The sequence below is a fragment of the Bombus pascuorum genome, chromosome 15 (genome assembly GCF_905332965.1).
Source record: "Bombus pascuorum chromosome 15, iyBomPasc1.1, whole genome shotgun sequence".
Classification (NCBI taxonomy): Eukaryota; Metazoa; Arthropoda; class Insecta; order Hymenoptera; family Apidae; genus Bombus; species Bombus pascuorum.
Window position 1 is genome coordinate 5456550 of NC_083502.1, and position 20853 is coordinate 5477402.

At 34.4% G+C, this 20853-nt stretch overlaps 3 protein-coding genes and 1 long non-coding RNA gene across 7 annotated transcripts in view; 2 read left to right on the forward strand and 2 right to left on the reverse strand.

Moving 5' to 3' along the window:
• The window catches only part of LOC132914510 (protein maelstrom), a 348506-nt gene that overhangs the window by 147471 nt on the left and 180182 nt on the right, over positions 1-20853 (forward strand). The gene's annotated exons all lie outside the window — the stretch shown is intronic.
• Positions 1-20853, forward strand: part of LOC132914508 (metabotropic glycine receptor-like) — a 197200-nt gene that overhangs the window by 76952 nt on the left and 99395 nt on the right. The window lies entirely within an intron of this gene.
• Positions 1002-6116, reverse strand: LOC132914518 (uncharacterized). Its single transcript, XR_009659609.1, has 4 exons — positions 5997-6116; positions 5638-5867; positions 3761-3844; positions 1002-1656 (listed from the first exon to the last, which is right to left on the reverse strand). It is a non-coding gene; the product is annotated as an uncharacterized LOC132914518 (long non-coding RNA).
• Positions 9771-11621, reverse strand: LOC132914516 (merozoite surface protein 9-like). The gene is made up of 2 exons (XM_060973700.1): positions 11367-11621; positions 9771-10372 (listed from the first exon to the last, which is right to left on the reverse strand). The coding sequence occupies exon 2, from the start codon at positions 10365-10367 to the stop codon at positions 10020-10022; it is 348 nt and encodes a 115-aa protein (XP_060829683.1). The 5' UTR covers positions 10368-10372; positions 11367-11621; the 3' UTR covers positions 9771-10019.

Consider the following 20853-nt stretch of genomic DNA (forward strand, 5'->3'; position numbering starts at 1 on the left):
TTGTTCAAATTGTAATAATATATGTTTCCATTTTATTACAAATATTATTCCATTAGATTTGAAAGTTTTGTAACGTTTTTTTATTGTCTTAATCTATGTGAATTTCTTTTCTATGTTTCGTCGACTATTTTACTTCATCGTATTGCGCATTTATGAGAATTTGTAGAATAATTAGAATTGAAAAATCTTTGTAGTTCAGCTGTTGTAATTTCTTCATTTGTAAATCCGTTTGACATAATCTATGCATTGTAAAATTATTACGTTGAATAGCAAAATTCTTCAGGTGTCAAATCAGGTTTTACAGTAAGCTTCACGCCAATTTTCTCAAATATCAGTTCACACGAGAAAATTACAGGAATATTCAAATTATAAATTAACACACGCTAACGAAGTTCCATAGTTTCACTGCAAATTCTACATTCTGGTATACGTGTTTTATAGTAAATTCCTTCTTTATTAACGCGATTCAATGGCATTCGATAAGAAATAAAATTCAAATTCAAACTTCAAAAAACGGTATTCCGTATACATCGACTTGAATGTCGTGCAAAGTTCCCATATCGTTTCAACGCTATCAAATTTCAATACAAACAAATCCTCCAAGCAACTCGGCTCTTGCATTTACTATACAGTGTCAATTACAAAACATGCACTTGGCGAAGATCGTCAAAATGTTTAAACACTCAACAATTAATCCTTCATTGAATTAATAAACCGTAATATTTAGTGGGATCGTCTTCAGCACCAATTGTATACTCGATATATTGGGTTGGCAACTAAACGATGGCGGATTTTGCCAATGCCACCTATTGACAAAATCAACGATCACTTAGTCGCTCATAAAAGATATAACTTAGAAAAAACGAAGCTGGCACCCCGCTGGGGGTAGCCGCCCACATGCTATATTTATTTTTTATTTTTATTTTTTTTCTTCACCAACAAGATTTAACACTTTACCAAATGTCCATAAGGACAAATTGTAAAATAACCAAAATAAAAAAAAAAAAACTTAGTCGCTAAACCAATACTATTATTCATGCTGTATAGTAATTTTTCGCTTAACGTACGTTTGCAACAAACATCTTGCAGCTTTTATACACATTTTCAGACTAGTTACAAATTTTACTGTTACAACCGCGATACTCGTGTCTCGATGCTGCAAAATATGAAAAAAGTCAGGCGTAGTGCACGTAATACGTTCGTAGCAATTTTCTGCGCTGTGCGTTGCAATTACTTCATCAGCCACTGTATAAAACGAAAATACTTTTAATTCGGAACGTGTGGCAAAATTGAGAACAATTTCCTATCGTTTATGGGCCAATCTGTTTAAGCGTGAAAGGTTAGGCGTGAAAGTAATAGCGCATTATTTACTTGTGCTTATCTGTAGGATCAACTAGCTCGATGACGTGGCAGGGTCGCGTGAACCAACCGAAATTCTAATCCGCCCAATTGTTTCTAATTTATTGGACGAACGCACGCGAACAACCGTGTGGATCCATGCGAGAGAGATTTAATTCGATGTTTCGGCGTGGAAAATTTCAATCTGGTGAAGAAGCAACGACAAACAAGATTTATCCGTTTTAATAACCACGCGAACAGACAGCCATAGGTAATTGAATAGAGGCTATGCGTCTCTTCTCTATCTTCCATCCGAAACTCTTAAAATCGTTTGAATTTTACGTTTGCGCATTTTCATCTGTGCGTTCTGTTTGTTTCTATTTGGGTTGGTACCTAAGTGATTGTGTATTTTGTCATTAGGTGGTAATGTAGGTCACTTAGTTGCCAACCCAATATCTATCGGCGAATAGAACGATTTGCAAGAGACAGATTCACGATATTGTTCTCTGAAATTATTTGATGGTGATGTTTGAGTTATAGGAGCCTAAAAGTAATTATTACAGTATCTCTGCTGATGCAGTACCATGTAATAGGATCCAAATGCAGATCGTATAGTAATATATGAAAACGTAGTACATTTGATACGGTTAAACGTAATGGCAGATCGAAATGCATTCGAATATTTCAAATACTTTAGTGGTTTCGACTATACAGGCATACTAGAATATAACCAAGTATATTACGTATATTCGATATATACTACATGTTGTATCAAGTATAACAACATTGAATACGTAATAAAGCGTGTCGAATATATTTGATATATCTCTGTGTTCATTACACAGTATATTAGATTGTATATCAAGTTGTATGGATATATTGGGTTGGCAACTAAGCGATTGCGGGTTCTGCCATTAGGTGGTATTGACAAAATCCGCAATCACTTAGTTGTCAATCCAGTACAGTTAGAGTGTAATTATATTTGTATGTTTAAGTATATTATTTTACATTGAAACGTGTCAAATTAGTATAATATGCATGATTTACCTCAGCATATTTTAGGTTTAACATACTCGAAGCATTTAATATTATTGTGACATTCTGAAAATTACATTTGCATACGTTATACCACATAATGTAGTAATGTAACAATAAAATGGTGTAACAAGAGGACAGTGTATATGTTGTCCTCACCATGTAACACCATGTTTCGAAAAATACCATACGCAATACCATTATTAAAAGCTATTAGTATCATACAATTATATTATATTATAATATTATATATTATAATATATTACTATATTCTGTAATGTTATTTATTTCCAAATTGTAATTAAAACTGAGTGTATCAAGAAGTTATACTCTGTTTTGAGGAAGGTTTTTTCTTCGGTAAACACCGTCACTGCAGCTTGGTGTGCAGTAAAGCGTAAACGTGACCGCTGACGATCTTTCTCATGCACCGTGCACTGTTTTGGCGCGGCGGCTCGTTCGGTGGGAGTGACGCGTCGGACAAGCCGGCCGTAGCGAAAGCGTTAAAGAATAATTTATTGTTATGTTGAAACATACTATTAGTATAGAAATATATCAATTTAATACAGTGTAAAGTATCTGATCAATAAGAAAATAACGATTTCTGTGACTATCGATTGCTGCAAATGCTAGAGTTGGTAACACCAGCCCTGATTATGATTATGAGCGGCTAAAGTCACAGCAAAATACAACCGGCTATCCGGTGATTTAACGTTCCTGGATTTACTGGGATTTCTATCGACGTCACGGCTTTTACTCGCCAACAATGTGTGCCGAATTTCATCGCGCATTTCCACATACGTATACGCTGTATCTGTCCGCCTCTGGCTAACCCCGCCATCAATCAATAGAAACACATGGAAGGAATATGCACGTAGAAAAAGATGATATTCCTTCTCGTTCCACCTGTTCGTCAGATTAAAACTCCGCCCTCTTTTTTAATCGATCGAAATTTGATGGCTGAGAATGTCAGCGACGATTTCGAGCGATTTTGAAATTTCCTTTGAGCGGATTTTTGAAGATTGAAAATTCTCAAAAATTTCTTATGTACAGAGTGTCCATAAAATCCCTAACCCTCAAATTAAAAAATTATGAAAGTTTGGGTTATATAAGTATATTTTTTTGCTGCTCAAATTCATTCCGACGGGGTTAAAACTGACCCTTGCGGATTCGGCAATTTTTGTAGCTTGTGTCGCGCGATCTGTACGAGACTGAACGAGAGTGTTCAGACGAAAGTTACTTGCTTCAATTAGGACTGCTACTTGATAAAAAATTTCTGAAACTTTTAGCTAGTTGTAAAATGTATAATCAGAAAATACCCGGATCTTCACGGGTCAATCTGATCCCTTTAGAGAGAGTTTGGACAGCAAAAAAGTTACCCGATACATACCCACATAACCTCAACGTATTCCCAAAGTTTCATAATTTTTCGAATTTGCGGGTTGAGGATGTGCCCTTGTCGCTGGTAATTCTGCTACAACAGGCAAAGAGAAATTGTACGTGAAAAAGGAAATCGAATTATATAGTGTAAAATTTCTACAAATATTGTACAAATTCTACGATACAGTGAAACGAATTATATTTATTCAAATAGAATTTTAAATAATAAATTGAAAAAATAAGAATTATAAATATAGAAGAATAAATAATTTAATAACAAATTATAATATTGTAATAATATTATCCATTAATATCCTAATTTGATGATAAAATATTTTATCTCCATACGATATCGATATCAATTTTGTGAATATTCTTGGTTGGAAAATTGGTTGAACGTTCCATTCAGCTATAGCCGTTGCTCGATACATTTTAGAACATGGAATGAATTCGATGAACCAGCCGGGTACATGGAACGAGCGTAGTCTTCCAGTTATGAGAAACGGGCAATATTTTCATATTTCACCACACGTCGACCGGCTATTCGACAGCTTTACCAGTTTTCATCCCCCTTCTGAATATAAATAATCTTGCACTCGTGTCAAGATCTGCTCGAATTTTCTAGACTCGAGGGTCCAGGGATTTACGCTGATTGCACACATTTATCTTTACCGTTTTCTCTATTCTACCACTTTCTTCTCTCTTTCTTTTTTTTATTTATTATCTTTCGTTGTATCATCTGGAAAGTTGTCAATGATAACAATTACGTGTATTCTATAAATGTATACATATTTAAATAATAGTATTTGCATGTTTAATTTCCTACAGTGACTTTTAATCAGTGCTACTAATTAGCAAACAATTAGTAAATAATTAGAGATAGGTTGACGAATTAGTTATATTGGGTTGATAACAATTACGTGTATTCTATAAATGTGTACATGTTTAAACAATAGCATTTGCACGCTTAATTTTCTACAGTAACTTCAGCCAATGCTACTAATTACTAAATAATTAGTTATTGGTTGACAAATTAGTTACATTGGATTCATAACAATTATGTGTATTCTATAAATGTGTACATGTTTAAACAATAGCATTTGTACGCTTAATTTCCTACAGTGACTTTAGTCAGTGCTACTAATTAGCAAACAATTAGTAAATAATTAGAGATAGGTTGACGAATTAGTTATATTGGGTTGATAACAATTACGTGTATTCTATAAATGTGTACATGTTTAAATAGTAGTATTTGCACGCTTAATTTCCTACAATGACTTTAGTCAGTGATACTAATTAATAAATAGTTAGTAAATAATTAGTGTTGACGAGTTAGTTATATTGGGTTGGCAATTTTGTCATTACCATCTAATGACAAACTCCACAATCACTTAGCTGCCAACCCAATAGTTCTGTATACTTTTCTTTCTTTTACAACATGTCTTGTTCTATATTTTTCTCGATTTTCTTTTTTTTTCTGCTTTAGGAAATTTTATCATCGGCATTTTTAGAATATGCAATATCGGTAGCTTCTGCGTCCAAAGTACCGTGTGTTGTAATAAGGTTGTAACGCGTTACGCGAAGTTGCCGTTCAGTCTATTTCTGAATTGTTTGTAGCGTGCGCGCGTAAAAAGTACTTTTTACTGCCAAGAAATTTCTTCTTAGGAAGAAGAGGCGCGAAAAACGTGACTTTCGTGTTTTACTTTCGGAGGATACTGTCGCGCTACAAATATATTGAAGCAGGTCTTATTGTGTTGGCAACTAAGTGATTGCGGATTTTGTTATTACCATCTAATGGTAATTAGATAACCTCACTTAGTTGCCAACGTGATATATAAATCTAGACATTTATCACTTTTCTCAGATTTTTCAATGAATTGTTATTACCATATTTCTAACAAAGCTGCTAGTAGAAAATTCACAAGTGAAGTTTACTCGGCGTTGTAACATGTTTCAAACGAAATTGTATTTCCGATATTTTTGTTTTTACAAATACGTTCCTCTCTATAATTTGCACTGAATAAACCGCTTCGAATTGCGATGACGTAGGTTAGGTCTGTTGCATCGATCAACCATGCCGAGCAATTGGATTTTTTATTTTCATATCCTGATTATTTCTATTAACGTGTTACATTCTAAAATAAATATAAATTTTATTACACGTTATTACTTCCGTAGCACCACGTCATCTTTATACTTGTCATTTGCTAAAGAACTTCAATTTGGCTGACATAGCTGGCCTGGACCTTAAGAAGACGTAAATTTCCAATAAACTCCAACCTTATCTCGTCAATATTTAAGCTAATCGATATTTAATCTAATCAAGTTGATCAGCTCGATAATTCGTGCGTAAAGACCCAACTGTCATGCTTCAATAACTTTACAAACGGCACTTCCCGCTTCGATATTTTATGAGTGGATGATCCACGACAGTTTATCTCTGAGAATGGCGCATTAGTCATTGTCAGTGGGGATTATCATCGAAACGCCAGCGCCGATAAAAAGGAAACTTAGTGACGGAACATTAATAAAATCGATTCTTTTCGAAAATTTCAAACCGAGTATTAACATTGCTTCTCCCCTCCCCACCCCTCACCTCCCCACCCATAGTTTCTTTTTTTTCGCTACGGAATACGAGTACATCGATCGTACGTAATTAATCATCCCGGGGCGAAAAACGAATCGTTATTCTAGAAATTCTGACACGCGAATCGTGTCGTTCGATTGAAATAACCGACGACGCCGATTCTAATGTTGATTTATGACGATTTTTATTAGCATATCAGCTGTCCAACAGTTGTTTTGTCATAGTTCACCGCATAGTTCAACATTTGATTTATCGTTTTGTGTTATACCGTTAAGCGCGCGAATGAATAATTCAAATTTCTTTTTTCTTTTTTTTTTTTTAAGCGTTAAGAAGTTCGACGATAAAACGAAATGATTTTCCTGCTCCTTTCTGTGATTACTCTGTGGCTTGCACGTTGCCATTGGAAACGACACTTCGTTTAGCGGGGTTGCAACATAACCTCAAAAATGTAATCGATTCATAAGCGTCAATAATGGCAAGAGGCAATGTGCATGTCTATCTTTGTGTTATTTATGAATTCCAACGATGAAAAAACGCTAAAAATGGCATTCAGATCGATTTGTGTATAGAATTTATAATTCATAACCTATATCGTATACCAAATGTTTATCACAAATTTATTAAAGGTATCCTTATTCGAGGGAGGAATCATTAGCGTATTAGCATCAGTATTTTGTTATTATTAAATTGCAATTCATAATTTGTGTGAAATATTAAAATTTTCTTAAAAATAGGAGGACAAAACTATCGACGTATTAGTACTAGTATTTTGTTAAACCCATACGTACAATTCAAAATTCATAATTTACACCACATGTGTATCATTAATGCATTAGTATCAGTGTTTTTTATTTAAAGATACATGCGATTGAGAATTCATAATCTATGGGAAAAAGCAAATTTTTATTCAAATTAGGAAGATACGCTTGCCTGTAAAACAGCTGATATGAAATTATAGAACAGCATTACGTGTTCAATCGCTACTAATATATTTTCCTTTCTTCTCTATCACACACTCGTATTTTCTCACATTTTGTATCTGTTTTATTTTTAAACAACATTCCAATAAACCTTAGTTCCGTGAAAAATATACATCCGTACTAAACTACATGTTTTTTTCGCTATTTTCATAGAAGATACATTATTTCTTGAACATCCTGTAGAAAAACAAATCAAAGTCGATGCGAGTTTTGGAAATTCGCTGGGACGGGTAGTTCGCCAGTTTCCTGTGTTTTTTCGCGATCCATTCGTCAACCAAACCGTGAAAGTGGTCTCGTTTTCCGGAAGTCACGTTCCAAGCGGTCGCTCGACGCGAAATCCCTAGATAGAGGGCAGCACCATAGCTATAGAATCGAATTTACCTATGAAACTGAAACTGTGGAACGTGTAATTACGGAGAAACCGTGATGCAGAAAATTGGATCAATAATAATAATAACAATAGCAATGCAACAACGGCAATAACGACAATAATAGTAACAATAATTAGAGCCGGATTTATTAAATTCATTCTGTGCACCACTATTACGTGGTTATTTCTCATTTCATTGTTTGATTAATTTGTATCTCAGCTATTATGATCATCAATGTCAATGCAAATTTCTATCGAAATTTTGGCTTATTGCATAAACGACTCACGGTTGTTTGTTCCACTAGTTCTTTTGACGATTTTTACAATCGTTTAATTATTTTATTTATCGTTTTATTTTTTATCTAGTAACTCTATCATGTCACTGAATTTGCAACTGTCGATAAAAAGATTTGAAAAAAGCAACGAAACGGGTAACAATGTACCGTTGTTTGAGAAACATTAATAATGTTAAAAAAATGATTGTGATGCAAAATTATGCGAGAGACATAGCTGTACTTTCTGTTTTTAATAGAAGAATAATCATAATTATTTGTTTACAAAATTACAGGAATTATAACAATCGGTTTCTTTGTTCTTTGAATGGAAATAATTTACAGATTCAACGTGTTTCTAACTCTGAAATGAATTTATTTGGCATATTTTTCTATACAAGTAAAAGACGTGAATTTTCTTTATTTTTACTTGAAAATAATTAATTGGTCAGCTTTAATTGCTGTTAACAAAAAACATGTCCGTTTGTTAGTTCGTGGAAAATTTATTTAAATGGTCGCATCGTTGGTGAAAAATAGTTATTTTCGTATTTGATGTGGCTTGATTTGAAGTCGAGTGGAAGATGTCACATTCTTGTTAAAATTCCAGCGACGTTCGCGCTATCTGGCGTCGGGGAATCCATTTCCGGTCTTCAAAGGACCAGGCAAAGATTAAAAGCCAATTGTGATTTCTTTTTCTCAGAGAATTCTTTTACGGAATGTGAGACGAAGCTGAAACGACGCTGAAAATTCATGAATCAGAAATTTTACTTTTTATGAAGTCGTGTTTACTTCAGGTCCAGAAAGATGATTTAATTACTTCTTTTCACGGACCAATTCCAATCTGCAATTTCCTTATCGTTTCGAAGCTTTGTCTATCTCAAATTGGGAAATTAACTAGGAGATTGGAAGATTTCAATTCTTTTTTCAAATTGGGTAGTTTAAAATATCAAAATTTGTAAGATTTCAATGATTCAGAATATTTCAATTTTTAAGATTGCACAGTTCCAAATTTCCGAAATTTTGCAGTTTTTAATGTTTCAAACTCAAACGTTTCGTACCTTTCAATCTCGCAACTCTTCGATTATACAGAATGTAGAATTTACTTAAACTACCAACAGTTGCAAAATTCCCACCATATTTTGCAAATCCGAGAAACTAAAAATTCCCCGGGAATTTGATATGTCAAAAAATACGTTCCAAAATTTCCCATCAACTGTGTCTTGCGAAGTCTAGTAACTTGAGGCTCGTTTCTCACGTTTTACCGAATAGTCATAAATCGCTGTGAGAAAAAGTTGCTAAAGTAGCCAAAGGGGCAAAAGGCCATGAATGAAGCGAAACGTCGAATAATTTCGGTAGGACAAATCTGCATTGTAGAGCGGCTGTTTAATAATTCGAGGCAAGTGTTTGGTAATAAGGTTTGGCTGGTGTTGGCAATGGCGCTACATTCATGACGGTGCAAGGCTGTAGCCCCAGGGGAACCCCTGTGAGCCGTGGCTCGTGGAATGTGGCTAAACACGTCTTGGCTCACGGCCAATCTCGTTTCATCCCCTGCAGCTGTCGCTGCCACTTATCATTTCTTATCTTCGCCAGGTCAAAAGTCACTCGGTACAATGGGATCTTCAGTTGAAACACATTTTCACACGATTTAAGAATGATATACCCTACTGTTTAAAGGCCACACTATATTCGAAATTAGGCAGTCACGAAAAGTACTGTAACACGATTTTGCTGCTGTTTCGAAGAATTATGGGGTTTCAAATTTTCGAATTTATGGAATTTTGAATGGATTAAATTAGAAAATGTCGACAGTATTTGATTGTTTTAAATTAGTGTTATTCCGATCTATTTCTGCATCGTACAAATTTGTCTTTTTAAATCGGAAGGTTTTAACATCAACGATCTGTAGTTACGAAACTTTAGATTTGCAAATGTTTAAGATTATACGACTTGAAATTAATAATAATTCAAAAAGTTTGTTAATATATTTAAACCGAAACTATGTGTTATATATTTTATTTTCATTTATTTGGTTGATCGATTGAAATTTATCTAACATTTTTCTATGGTATACGAAAGGGCTTCCTAAGTTTTCCAGTATGATCATAGTACATAGGTGTTCTTAGCGGTGGGTCGATTATGGCCCTTCTGCTCCGGCGCCCCCGCTGCTCTCCGTTCTCGTTTTCTTCAACATTAGAAGATTCTTCGTCAAAAGATTCTTCGTTGTTAGAATCCACTTCGTCAACAGAATATTCCTGGTCGTTAGAATCCACTTCGTTAACAGAAGGTTCTTCGTTGTTAACACATTCTTCGTTGTTAACACATTCTTCGTCGTTTACACATTCTTCGCCATTGCCACATTCCTTATCGTCAGCATATTCTTGTGGCACTCCGTCCTGGCCATCCGCCATTGTAGCTGTAAAAATTTGTATTGTAAATATTTCTTTATCATGTACAGATATAATAAATTCGAAAAAAAAAATGAAAAAGGAAATGCTGAATATTTTAAAGTGCAAGTGTGAAAATGCATGTGTATTTTCGTAATAAAAAAATTCCTTTCCTTTCCTTCCTTTTTGCATACATCACATTCTATGGAAAATGGTAGTATTAGAGTATCACGATCGAAAATTGATTAAAAATAGCATAGAAAATAGTAGAATTTCTTTCTTATGTTTGGTTTCAGTAAAGTTTCAGTTAAATTGAGATTATACTCGTATGTCGTTAAGCTAATACCTATCAGAGTATCGTTGAACTAAACAAATTATGCGTGTATTTAGGTTAGGTTTGGGTTTGGTTGAGGTTAAGTTGGTTATACGCTAACAAGCCGTACATAGAAATAACAGACTCAAAGGTTCGAATGTACACACAGAACTGTCCACTTAATAAATATTCTCAGTCTACGACTGGAATTAATTGAACTCATAGTGAAATTCCAACCTCCTGGAACTTTTTCTGATCTCGTAAATGCTGTTCATTTTACAATTCCTTCTTCTAACCTCACTAATGAGCGAGCAATAAAATAAATGAAAATTGTATGTGAAAAATTAAGAAATTTTAATATGAAATTATTGCATCGAAAATGTAGAATCAATCTCATTAAATATTTAAAAGAAAAAAAAGATTACGATTTTATAATAATGCAATGGTTTAAGAATGATGATAAAATTGTTTCACAATTTCTTACTATTTCAAGTGTATGATAAAAAAAAGAAATTAATTTCATACTGCTTCTTAAAATGTTAAGCAGCAAAATTCAATCGTGTAAACTGGTTAGGAAAAAAGAGAAAAAAAAAAAGAAAAGAAAGAAGAGAAAGAAGAGAAAGAAAGAAAATGAAGAGAATTGAAGTATGGGCAAATGAAATGTAAAGTATTTACAAAACGTTGGCTTTTAATAGTTTAATTAAACTCACTGAAACTCGTAAATTTTGTACCACTCTTTGCGGTTCGCTTTCACAAGATTTCTACTTTTTGATGCTGTTCTGTTTGCGACGTCTTCCTGAGTACTAGCCAAGGAACGCGCGTTTCTCGCCGTATGTATCTTTTCATCTATCTTTATCTCTCTCGCCTTTTTCTCATGCTCTTTATCTGACTGAAGTGGTCCGACATTTTTCTGATGTAAACATTATACTAACAACTAATATTAGGTACATTCAAACACTGCAATATATATATTTGCTTTTCCAAATATAAATCGTAACATATGTACTTTCTGGAATGTTGATATAAAAGATATAGGCAAGATATAAAAGATATGGGCAAGATATAAATATAAAAATAAACATAAAAATAAAAGATATGGATAAATATAAAGAAATATACAAAGATACAAATACAAATATACGAAGATATACATTTGACGGTCAAAGTATTGGATGAAAAATATTAAATTATTTAATTTATGTTTGTTACAATATTAAATTATTATTTGTCTAAAGTTTGGGGACTAATTGATCGAAATTCAGAATTTAAGTTTACGACGTATTTCCTGGAATATTAGTAATATTTCATTAAATTTGAAACATCTTCTGATTGCAAGCGGATATTTAGAAAATATACAGTGGCTGAGTAAATATACAATGGGCGAGTAAATGTACAGTGTGGATGATTGTTTGTCTGAAATTTGAGAAAAAATGAAAATAAAAATTTCGGTGGAAATCGAAAGTTGGGTTGGAGTTTTCTGAACTTTTGATAAACGGTAGTTTATCGAATTATTGTCAATATAAGAACGAATTTACAAAATGTAACGCGAGCGATGAAATTATTATTTGGCCAAGAAGCCGTGCAGTTGAAAATGAAGCTGAAATCTGAAGAATGAAATGGAGAATTTATTAAATCGCCACGCGCTTTCACGTTATTTAAAAATATGCAGTGCACGATGAATTTACCAGGATTATTTCGCAATCATTATTTGTTTGAAGCTTGAACATGAATGAAATTGAAAATCAAAGTTGTATCTATACACTTTTTAGACTTTTCATAATATCGTATAAAAAATGACTAGAAATTTAAAAGAACACACAGTGTCCGATTAAATTATCATCAGAGTTATTTTGGAATTATTTTTTGTTCAAAGTAGGAAGAAGCTCATTATCTGTGATCCACGATATTAAAATTCTACTTACTTACTTTCTGACTTAACTCATGATCCAATATAAAAACGAATATTCCGTGGTATTCTCTGAATTAATTTAAATACAAATATTTTTGTTTGTGAATGTAATCGACGATTTAATCTTTTCCATGGGATTCGCAGGTTCTTTCCTTTAAATCCACTTCTCGTTCTTCGTGTTTAAACTTTAAACTCTGAATCCAGTTTTCTTTCTGCGAAAGGCGAGCGACTTGCTCGATCAGACTGTTGTTCCGCGTGAATTAGGTTTCTCGAAAGTCGTTTCCAGGTATTGAATTGCAAAGTAATTCGACACGAACCTGGATCACTGGAAATAAAGTGATTCTCAAATCTTTTTCACTTGTCGAAATATGGAAGGTTTACCCGTTTTATCATGTCGATATTCGTGATAAATTTTTCTTATGGAAATAATTCTTCTATGGAATTTCTTTTATTTCTTATTACAAATTACAATTTATTACTTGTTTTTGGGTAGATTTCCTTAAATGGGAATGTTGGTGGATACCTATGAATAACACTTCTGACAATTTGCGGTCAGTTAGCGAGACAATTGTGGGAAGGCTTAGTGGCCAGCTACCAAAGTGGAGTGGAAGGGGAAATAATGGTCATCTTTGGAGGAACCCTGGAGAATATTTAGATAGACTCATTGTTATAAATTCCTTGCTAGTATTTTGCATTATATATTTTACGCAATGAAACATGCAAATCATTATATTATTAAAAATGCTACAAATCTGCATTATTAAGAGATCAAAATTCCTTTCTCTGACCAATGATTGACCACTTCTATTTTTATAATGTTACCTATTTTCCGAGAGTACTTACATCGTTGCAAGCTATTTCTAAGAAAATTCTCCATCGTATCGTAAGCGTATCTTTTAGAAAGTACGGATATCAACTGATTTTTGCCATTCACTGATCCATCGTTATCGGACGGACCGGTTTATCAGTCAGCAAACGAGTACGTTGAATTCCCGTGACATCACGACACGCCTTTCGACGCGTGTTGACCTTAATGATGCTGAAAATCGGATTTTAAATATGCTGTTTTAAGGTCTGAACCCATTCACTGATCGTCCTAATTTCTAACCTCGTTTCCTTATCGAAATGATGAATTTCAAATTTTGTATTTTCAACAAATTTATATCTATGTATATTTTATGTTATGTGCATACCAGGTTTACCCTTATGTGCATACCAGCATTTTATATTGCTGTAAATGGAACTAAATGAATAAAAGCTAAATAAAAATTTGGTTATGCAACCAGAGATATTCCAATATTTTTTAATAAATCTTGTCACTTTTAAATTATCCACAAATACATTAACGTCCTTATTTTGTTATACTATATATATACTATATATAATATTACGGTCGAAGATATTTCGATTGGTGATATTATTCATACACTTTGGTCTCTCGTTCGACGAATATAAATAAATACCGCGTGTGGAAATGTGAAGTAGCAATCGGTATTAAACAATTTATACGCTATGAGTCTAAAATATTTCGTTTCCCACGGCCGATATCGCTTTCGGATTAACCTGTTAATTGAAACGACAAAGCTTCCGGTGAATTCGTATTCATGCCATCGTTTCCATTGATTACACCGGAATCATTGATGAAAGAAAGACAAAAAGAAAAGGAATACATACAGATATGTGAAGTAAAATGTAATAAAATATACAGCGTATAAGAATGGAAAAATTAATGTTTCAAAAATCTTCCAACTTGTTTCATCTATTATCGTCAAAAATCCGTAACAGGCACTTTGTATTATTTCAGAAGAGCCAATGAATATGATGCTATAGAACAGAGTACAATAAAAGTGGAGCGTTTCTTTTTTATTAAATTTGCGAATTATTATCATTGAAATTGTGCTTTGGAAATGAAATATCAACGAACGTTATAATTTGATCGGTTCAAACGTTGAACATATTTTTCGTAATAGAATGTCAGTGGAAACAATTGTTTTTCATAACTAAATGATGTGATAAACAACGGAAGTTGAATATTAGAAAAAATCGCACAAGATAAGAAGAAATATCGTAGGAGAGAATTGTTTATTTTGAAAATGCAAATATTATGAGAGGAATGTATTTTTTACTTGATGGGAAAAAGTACCTGTTTTCGATGATATTTTTCATATCGTATTTACCATCATAACAAATAACTTTTTCATGTTCAAATTACCAAACCTCGAATAGTAAAAATTACAAACTTTCAAATATCTCAAATTACAAACTTTTAAATATCTCAAATTACAGAATCACATAGCACAAAAAAATATTTTCATCTCCTATCCGACAATCTTCTTTTTTTTATCTACAATCATAGCTTAAACTCAACTTGAACTAAACTAAGTGGCCATACAATTTACAGAAAAGACATGAAATGGTTAATTCATAAATAGTAATAGAAATAATTTGAATATAAATATTTCTATTAGTCGATCCGATCGTCGATTGGAATTCACAGAATTAAAATTTTATTCCTCGGAATATCTCGGAATGACACAATGGGTGCATTTAACTCAGCTTCGAAGACCTTTTGCCAGATTACAGATCGTATCGAGCCATTTCTATCCGGACGATAACTCGTTTAACGACTTGAACCGTCTCTCTCTTTCTCTCTTCTTTCTTACTCTGAAAACAGGAAAGAAAAATTGTGTTTGTATCGTAATTAGATTTCTCAGCGATGCCTGATACGGCTATCATCCTACCAAGGACCTACCTACGTGCGTTTATCCGCTATTTTTCTCCTCGATTTCGTGTTTCTGTCGTTGTTAGCTTCGCGTTACGGTTCGAATTTCACATCTTCGCTCGAATTACGCTTGGCGAGTAGAAATTGAAAGCAACTTTCAATTGCAGAACAAACTTGCTTGATTAAGAGCCAGTTGCGAAGGTTCCGTGAGCTATATTTGGCGGAGAAAGGTCGGGTGTTCCGTGAAGGATGGTGCAACAGAAATGAAGATAACATTAGAGAAAAAAACCGGTTGAAAACGTAGATTAAAGATTTTTACACGAAGCTTTGTTCTTGAGAGAATTAGAAATTTACTTTAAATCTCTACGATACGCGTGTACTTCGCTGCGGAAGAATTTAAACTGTTGCGTAAATTATAACGTAATAGGAGAGACAGCGATTCCATAAGAAAAGATAAATTGAAACTGTTGAGAATTGTGGATCTTAAACACAGAAATAAACGTAAAGGAACACTAAGATTACACTTAGAATTCATATTAAAATAGTTTTAGATTTATTTAATAAACGATGTCCAGGATTTTCGTCGATGTACATTTGTACGCGTCTCAGCCCTTTCTTTGTCTCTCCATCTTCCATAGCAGTCCATCAGCGGAAGAGTTACATTCATCTGTTTTTCGAGACGTCGCGCACACATATACTTCACACACTCGTATTCACGTACGTGTGTCACTACACGCGGCCAATCTAGTCTAGCACACAAAATTATACATCTCAATAGAAACAAAGTTTGTCTGTACGAAGTTTTGCTTTCAAGAAAATCGAGTTGACGTTTTTGTGAGATAAATGCATTTGTCATTTGGTGGTAATGACAAAATCCGCAATCACTTAGTTGCCAAGCCTAACCTAACCTTAAACTGTCACTTGACGAGGCACAAAGGCATCAAACTGATAATTGTAATATTGGGTTGGCAACTAAGTGATTGTGGGTTTTGTCATTACCATCTAATGCCAAATACGTAATAACTTAGTTGCCAAGCCCAACCTAACCTCAAACTGTCACTTGACGAGGCAGAAAGGCATCAAACTGATAATTATAATATTGGGTTGGCAACTAAGTGATTGCGGGTTTTGTCATAAGGTGGTATTGATAAAATTCGCAATCACTTAGTTGCCAACCCAATATATTTGCGCTTGCTTATTTTCATTTACGCGTAAGCGACGTTGTGAAAATTTGCGTCAATCTTATCAGAGACGAAGCGTTGTATGAATAAATTTCATTCTGTATTTTCAATGTATTTTTCCATAGCAATTTCACTATTATTACTGAGGCAGCCTCTACTGATCTGCTCGTGTAAGCAGCGTACAGAACACATAACATTGTTTCAACATTAATCCGCATTTAACAATTAACAACCGTAACACGATATACGAAACAATTTCAACAATTAATTATAACTCCATATTACGATAATTAGCTCCTACAAAGATGGCATTTTCAACGAGATATGAACTCGACGTTAGCTGGTGTTTGGAAACAAATTTGAATACCAAGCAAACACGGAATAAGGCGTTTGCAACATAAAATAATTCTACGTATAAATCGAATACGTAAATATTTGGCATACAAAATTTTTGGCAAGTGTAGTTCGTGCGGTACGTTGCTCGCCAAATTGAAACGTGTTTGTTTGTTTCTCCTGGTCGGAATTCAAGGTTTTTCGTTTAATTTTCACCCCTAATTTTATGCAGCACGCGATAAAAGCTTCGACCCATCCGGTAATTTCAGCGTTTTCGTATGATGACTTGAGAGTCTGGATTCCTTCCTATGGTTCATGCTTTCCCTCCGCTGATTATGCGCATAATATAGGGCGATATCTCAAACACGTTATTCCCATGTTTACGAAGCTGCAACACTAATAAATCCACGCGATTAGCTTCGCTGCTTTCCCCAAGGAAAATTATTCGCGTCGAATCTGCTTCTCCATATTTATTTACACTGTGGCTTTATGAGGTCTGTGGATCCACAATCAAAATCGTATTTTGTCCGTTTCTGGATTTAGTGTCAGAATTTGAGAAGCCACGAGAATAGTTTTACGTAGAAATTAGTAAAGAATCGAGGTTATATTTATTGGATCAGATCTGCTAAGAAACGAAGGAATTCGAATGAGAAAACACAACGACCAGAGGTTCGTAGAATGACATAACACGGTAATTTTACATATAAAAAGATAGCGAGCTCTAGTGGCCATTTAAATGGAATACTTGCTTCGATCTCTTCCGCGTCTTGTGCTCCGGAGAAAGCTTTTAAAGCTTTGGTCATGTGACTTTTCTTGCTGCTCGATTTAATGCGATACCTTGCATGTAGGTTAATCAAATGTATTGTATTCAGCTACACGCTGTGAGAAAGTGACGCAGAATAAGGGTTTTCGTGGACCAAATTAGTGGAATATACTAATTCTAGTCAGCCATAATAGTATAGAAGTCACGCGGAGGCGACATAAGCACCATACCACTTGCCAAAGTAGTATTGGTATTGGCCAGACACGTAGAAAAGGATCGTCGCTAGTTAGACAAGTGGAAGGAGCCTTTAATGCATCGACAAGTGAGGTCGGTTTTGTTATTGACCAACTCGGAATGAAAGTTTTAGTAGTCTGACCTATAGAAGAAGACTGGCCAGACAGGAAGTTGCCTGCAGCCAGATAAGTAGAAGAAGGTTGTGGCTAGTCAGGCAACTGAAGAAGATGGCCACAATTGAGGCAAGTCGAGTGGGACTTTTTATAACAGGATAAGTCAGAAAGGGGCATTGAGACAAAGTAATTGTCAATATCGCAAGTTAAATGGAATCGTCTCTGGCCAAACATAAGACCGAGAAGGACATATTTAGTTCAGTAAACAGAAACCCTACAATTCCCAACTAGTTTCTCGCTATAAGATTATTAGCCAGGATGAGCTGAATGTGGGTTTGTGTCTAGCTAGGAAAGTGGAACAGAACAATCCCTAATTGGACAAATAATATGTGCAAGGACGTTCCCAATTGGGCAAAATCCGGACGAATAATTTCTTATCAAATTTGAAGGGTAGAAATTCAGATTGGACAAGTGAAACAAGATTGTGCCTCGTCAGGCGAGTGGAACAGGCAAGCACTGTATCAGGCAAGTAGATTAGGAAGCAAACATGGTCAGGCAAGTGGAATATGGATAGCATGTGTTTAGGCAAGTGGAATAAGAGACATATTTAGTTATACAAATGAAACAGTATTGTTTGTGCTGAATCAAGTAGTATAAGATGTTCAGTTTGCGTAAGTAGAATAGATCAATTAGAATGAAACAAGTGAAGCATTCTGGGCTTTGCTCAACCAAATCCTACAACATATATCTTCCGCTCAGACAAGTGAATCAAGGTTCTCCGACTCGGTTAATAATTCAGTGAAATAATAATGCATTAATATTTACAACAAAAGAAACCACGGTTCATTTGCATTAAGTTAAAGTTGTATGTAAATCAGTAGAATATACAGTTGTCATATACAGTTTTAAATTCGTTATTTCCTATCAGCTAAATTATACCACATTGATCAATCTTCTAATTATCTATAACTATCTTCTAATTGTTTTACAATGCAAAACATTTACTGTAGCAGTAAATTAACAATTATTCTTCACTAGCATATATGTATCTATTTCTATATTACTTTATTTCCTATTAGGTAGGTTCTACCACCTAAATCATTGAAACAAACTTGTAATCATCCTACATAGCTTTTAGTGTGTTAACTTCTGAAATTTTTACTTATTTTTAATCAGCATATATGCAATTATTTTGTTATAATGTGTGAACTATGTAATATGTTATTAGATAGTAATGACAAAATCCGCAATCACTTAATTGTCAACCCAATACTACAGAAATTCTGAGATTTTTTCCAATATTAAGTGGATTATACCATTTTAGTCGGACAAATTAAGAATTCGAATTAAGAATTTTTCTCAACTAGCGTTGCAACGAAACAGTTGCGTAACGGGAGAATATCGTCGATAAGAAGTTGTTTTCATAAAGATTTCGCGTTGCTCGAGCTACTTTTTTAACAGACTGATCCGTTGTAGCTCGTTCGATGGTAATCTCAGGAATCAGGTTGCCTCTTAACCAACCGACTTAAACTTGTTAATTAAGCAACCAGAGCGTTTACTTAGAAGCCAGAAAACGAAAGTACAGACACTAATTATGCGTAGGAAATTTTCTTCGTAATCTTGCGAGAGGATTTTTTCAAAATTATCCAACGAGACTAGACTTTTAACTTTAACTTTTACTCACGTTCTTTTGATAATTCAAATTTCCCACGAAGACTTTTACTTTTGGCGATTCTTTGGACAATGACGTTAATACACGTCGACTTGAGATGGGATTTACCCAAAGTTTCGACAGACACGCGAGATAATTTGATTACAAAGATCCTTCAGGTTTCAGATTATTTCCATGAAAACTACCATTAAGGGCTAACGTTGCGTTGATACGATAATTCATTTTCTCGATTCTATCCTTGAGCCAATTTATGCTATCGAATTTTGTTTTTCGATGACAGTTATTACACATACACTGGCTGTGATTCGATTTGAAACGACTCTGATTGAAATTTAACAAATAAATAACCTACTGAGGTGATGGATCGTGATAGTGAGAGGAAGAAACATTTGAGTATACTTAACAAAAGAAATTTATTATAATATATTCAAGGTGAACACTTAGCGTAGGACTCGCGATGATTAAATTAGCGATTCGCGATTGCAAGTTCGACTTCTGGCCGATGCATTTTCGATTCGCGCTATAAGTCCGGATGATGATTGCCTATGGGGACTGCGTATGATTGCTTCGGACTGATATGTAACAACTACTGACTTTCCGTCACGATGATGTTCCGCGAAGGAAAACTATGTTGGGATGTGTCTTAGGATGCAAAATCATTCGTTAAGGAAAGCCTTGGTTCGCAAAGTGAGAGAAATGAATTGTGTTTATGGAGTTTAGGGATTGTGGCGGCACTTGACAGCAAAATACCTCCACTAGACACTAACTAGTGTCGGACGACGGCAGCGCAGTAGTTAGCGCCTTAGGTTAAGAACGTTCGGAACCCGGGTTCAAATCCCAGCGACCGGAGTCAGATTTTTCTTCCATCTAAAAATAGAAGAAATACAGCAATACCTCAGCAGCGACATCTACACCAGCAACAACAACTATGACGGCTGATTCACCTCAGGACTGCTGAGAGAAAGACTGTCACTTTGGAGAACCTTGGTTAGATAAATCCTAAGATGTATTGCAGGTCCTTAGGCTAGTTGAAAATATTCCATGAGGATGTTATCGACATCTGGCAATCATCTTTATCCGAAGAATCAGGGTCTTTGTGTAGCAAGCCCCATCGAACAGAAACCTTTGGAAAGTTTACTGTCCAGTGCCACTACACCATGTAATCGAGTAAGGAATTTTTCAGTTAAGTAATACAGATTTGACCAGGTTATAAAATAATCAGCCTGAGTCTAAAATTTGACACGATCGAAAAATTTGTTGCAGAAATATA

Bases quoted from the DNA above. Each gene is read 5' to 3' on its own strand.
- LOC132914516 (XM_060973700.1), bottom strand. From the start codon at position 10,367: ATGGCGGATGGCCAGGACGGAGTGCCACAAGAATATGCTGACGATAAG.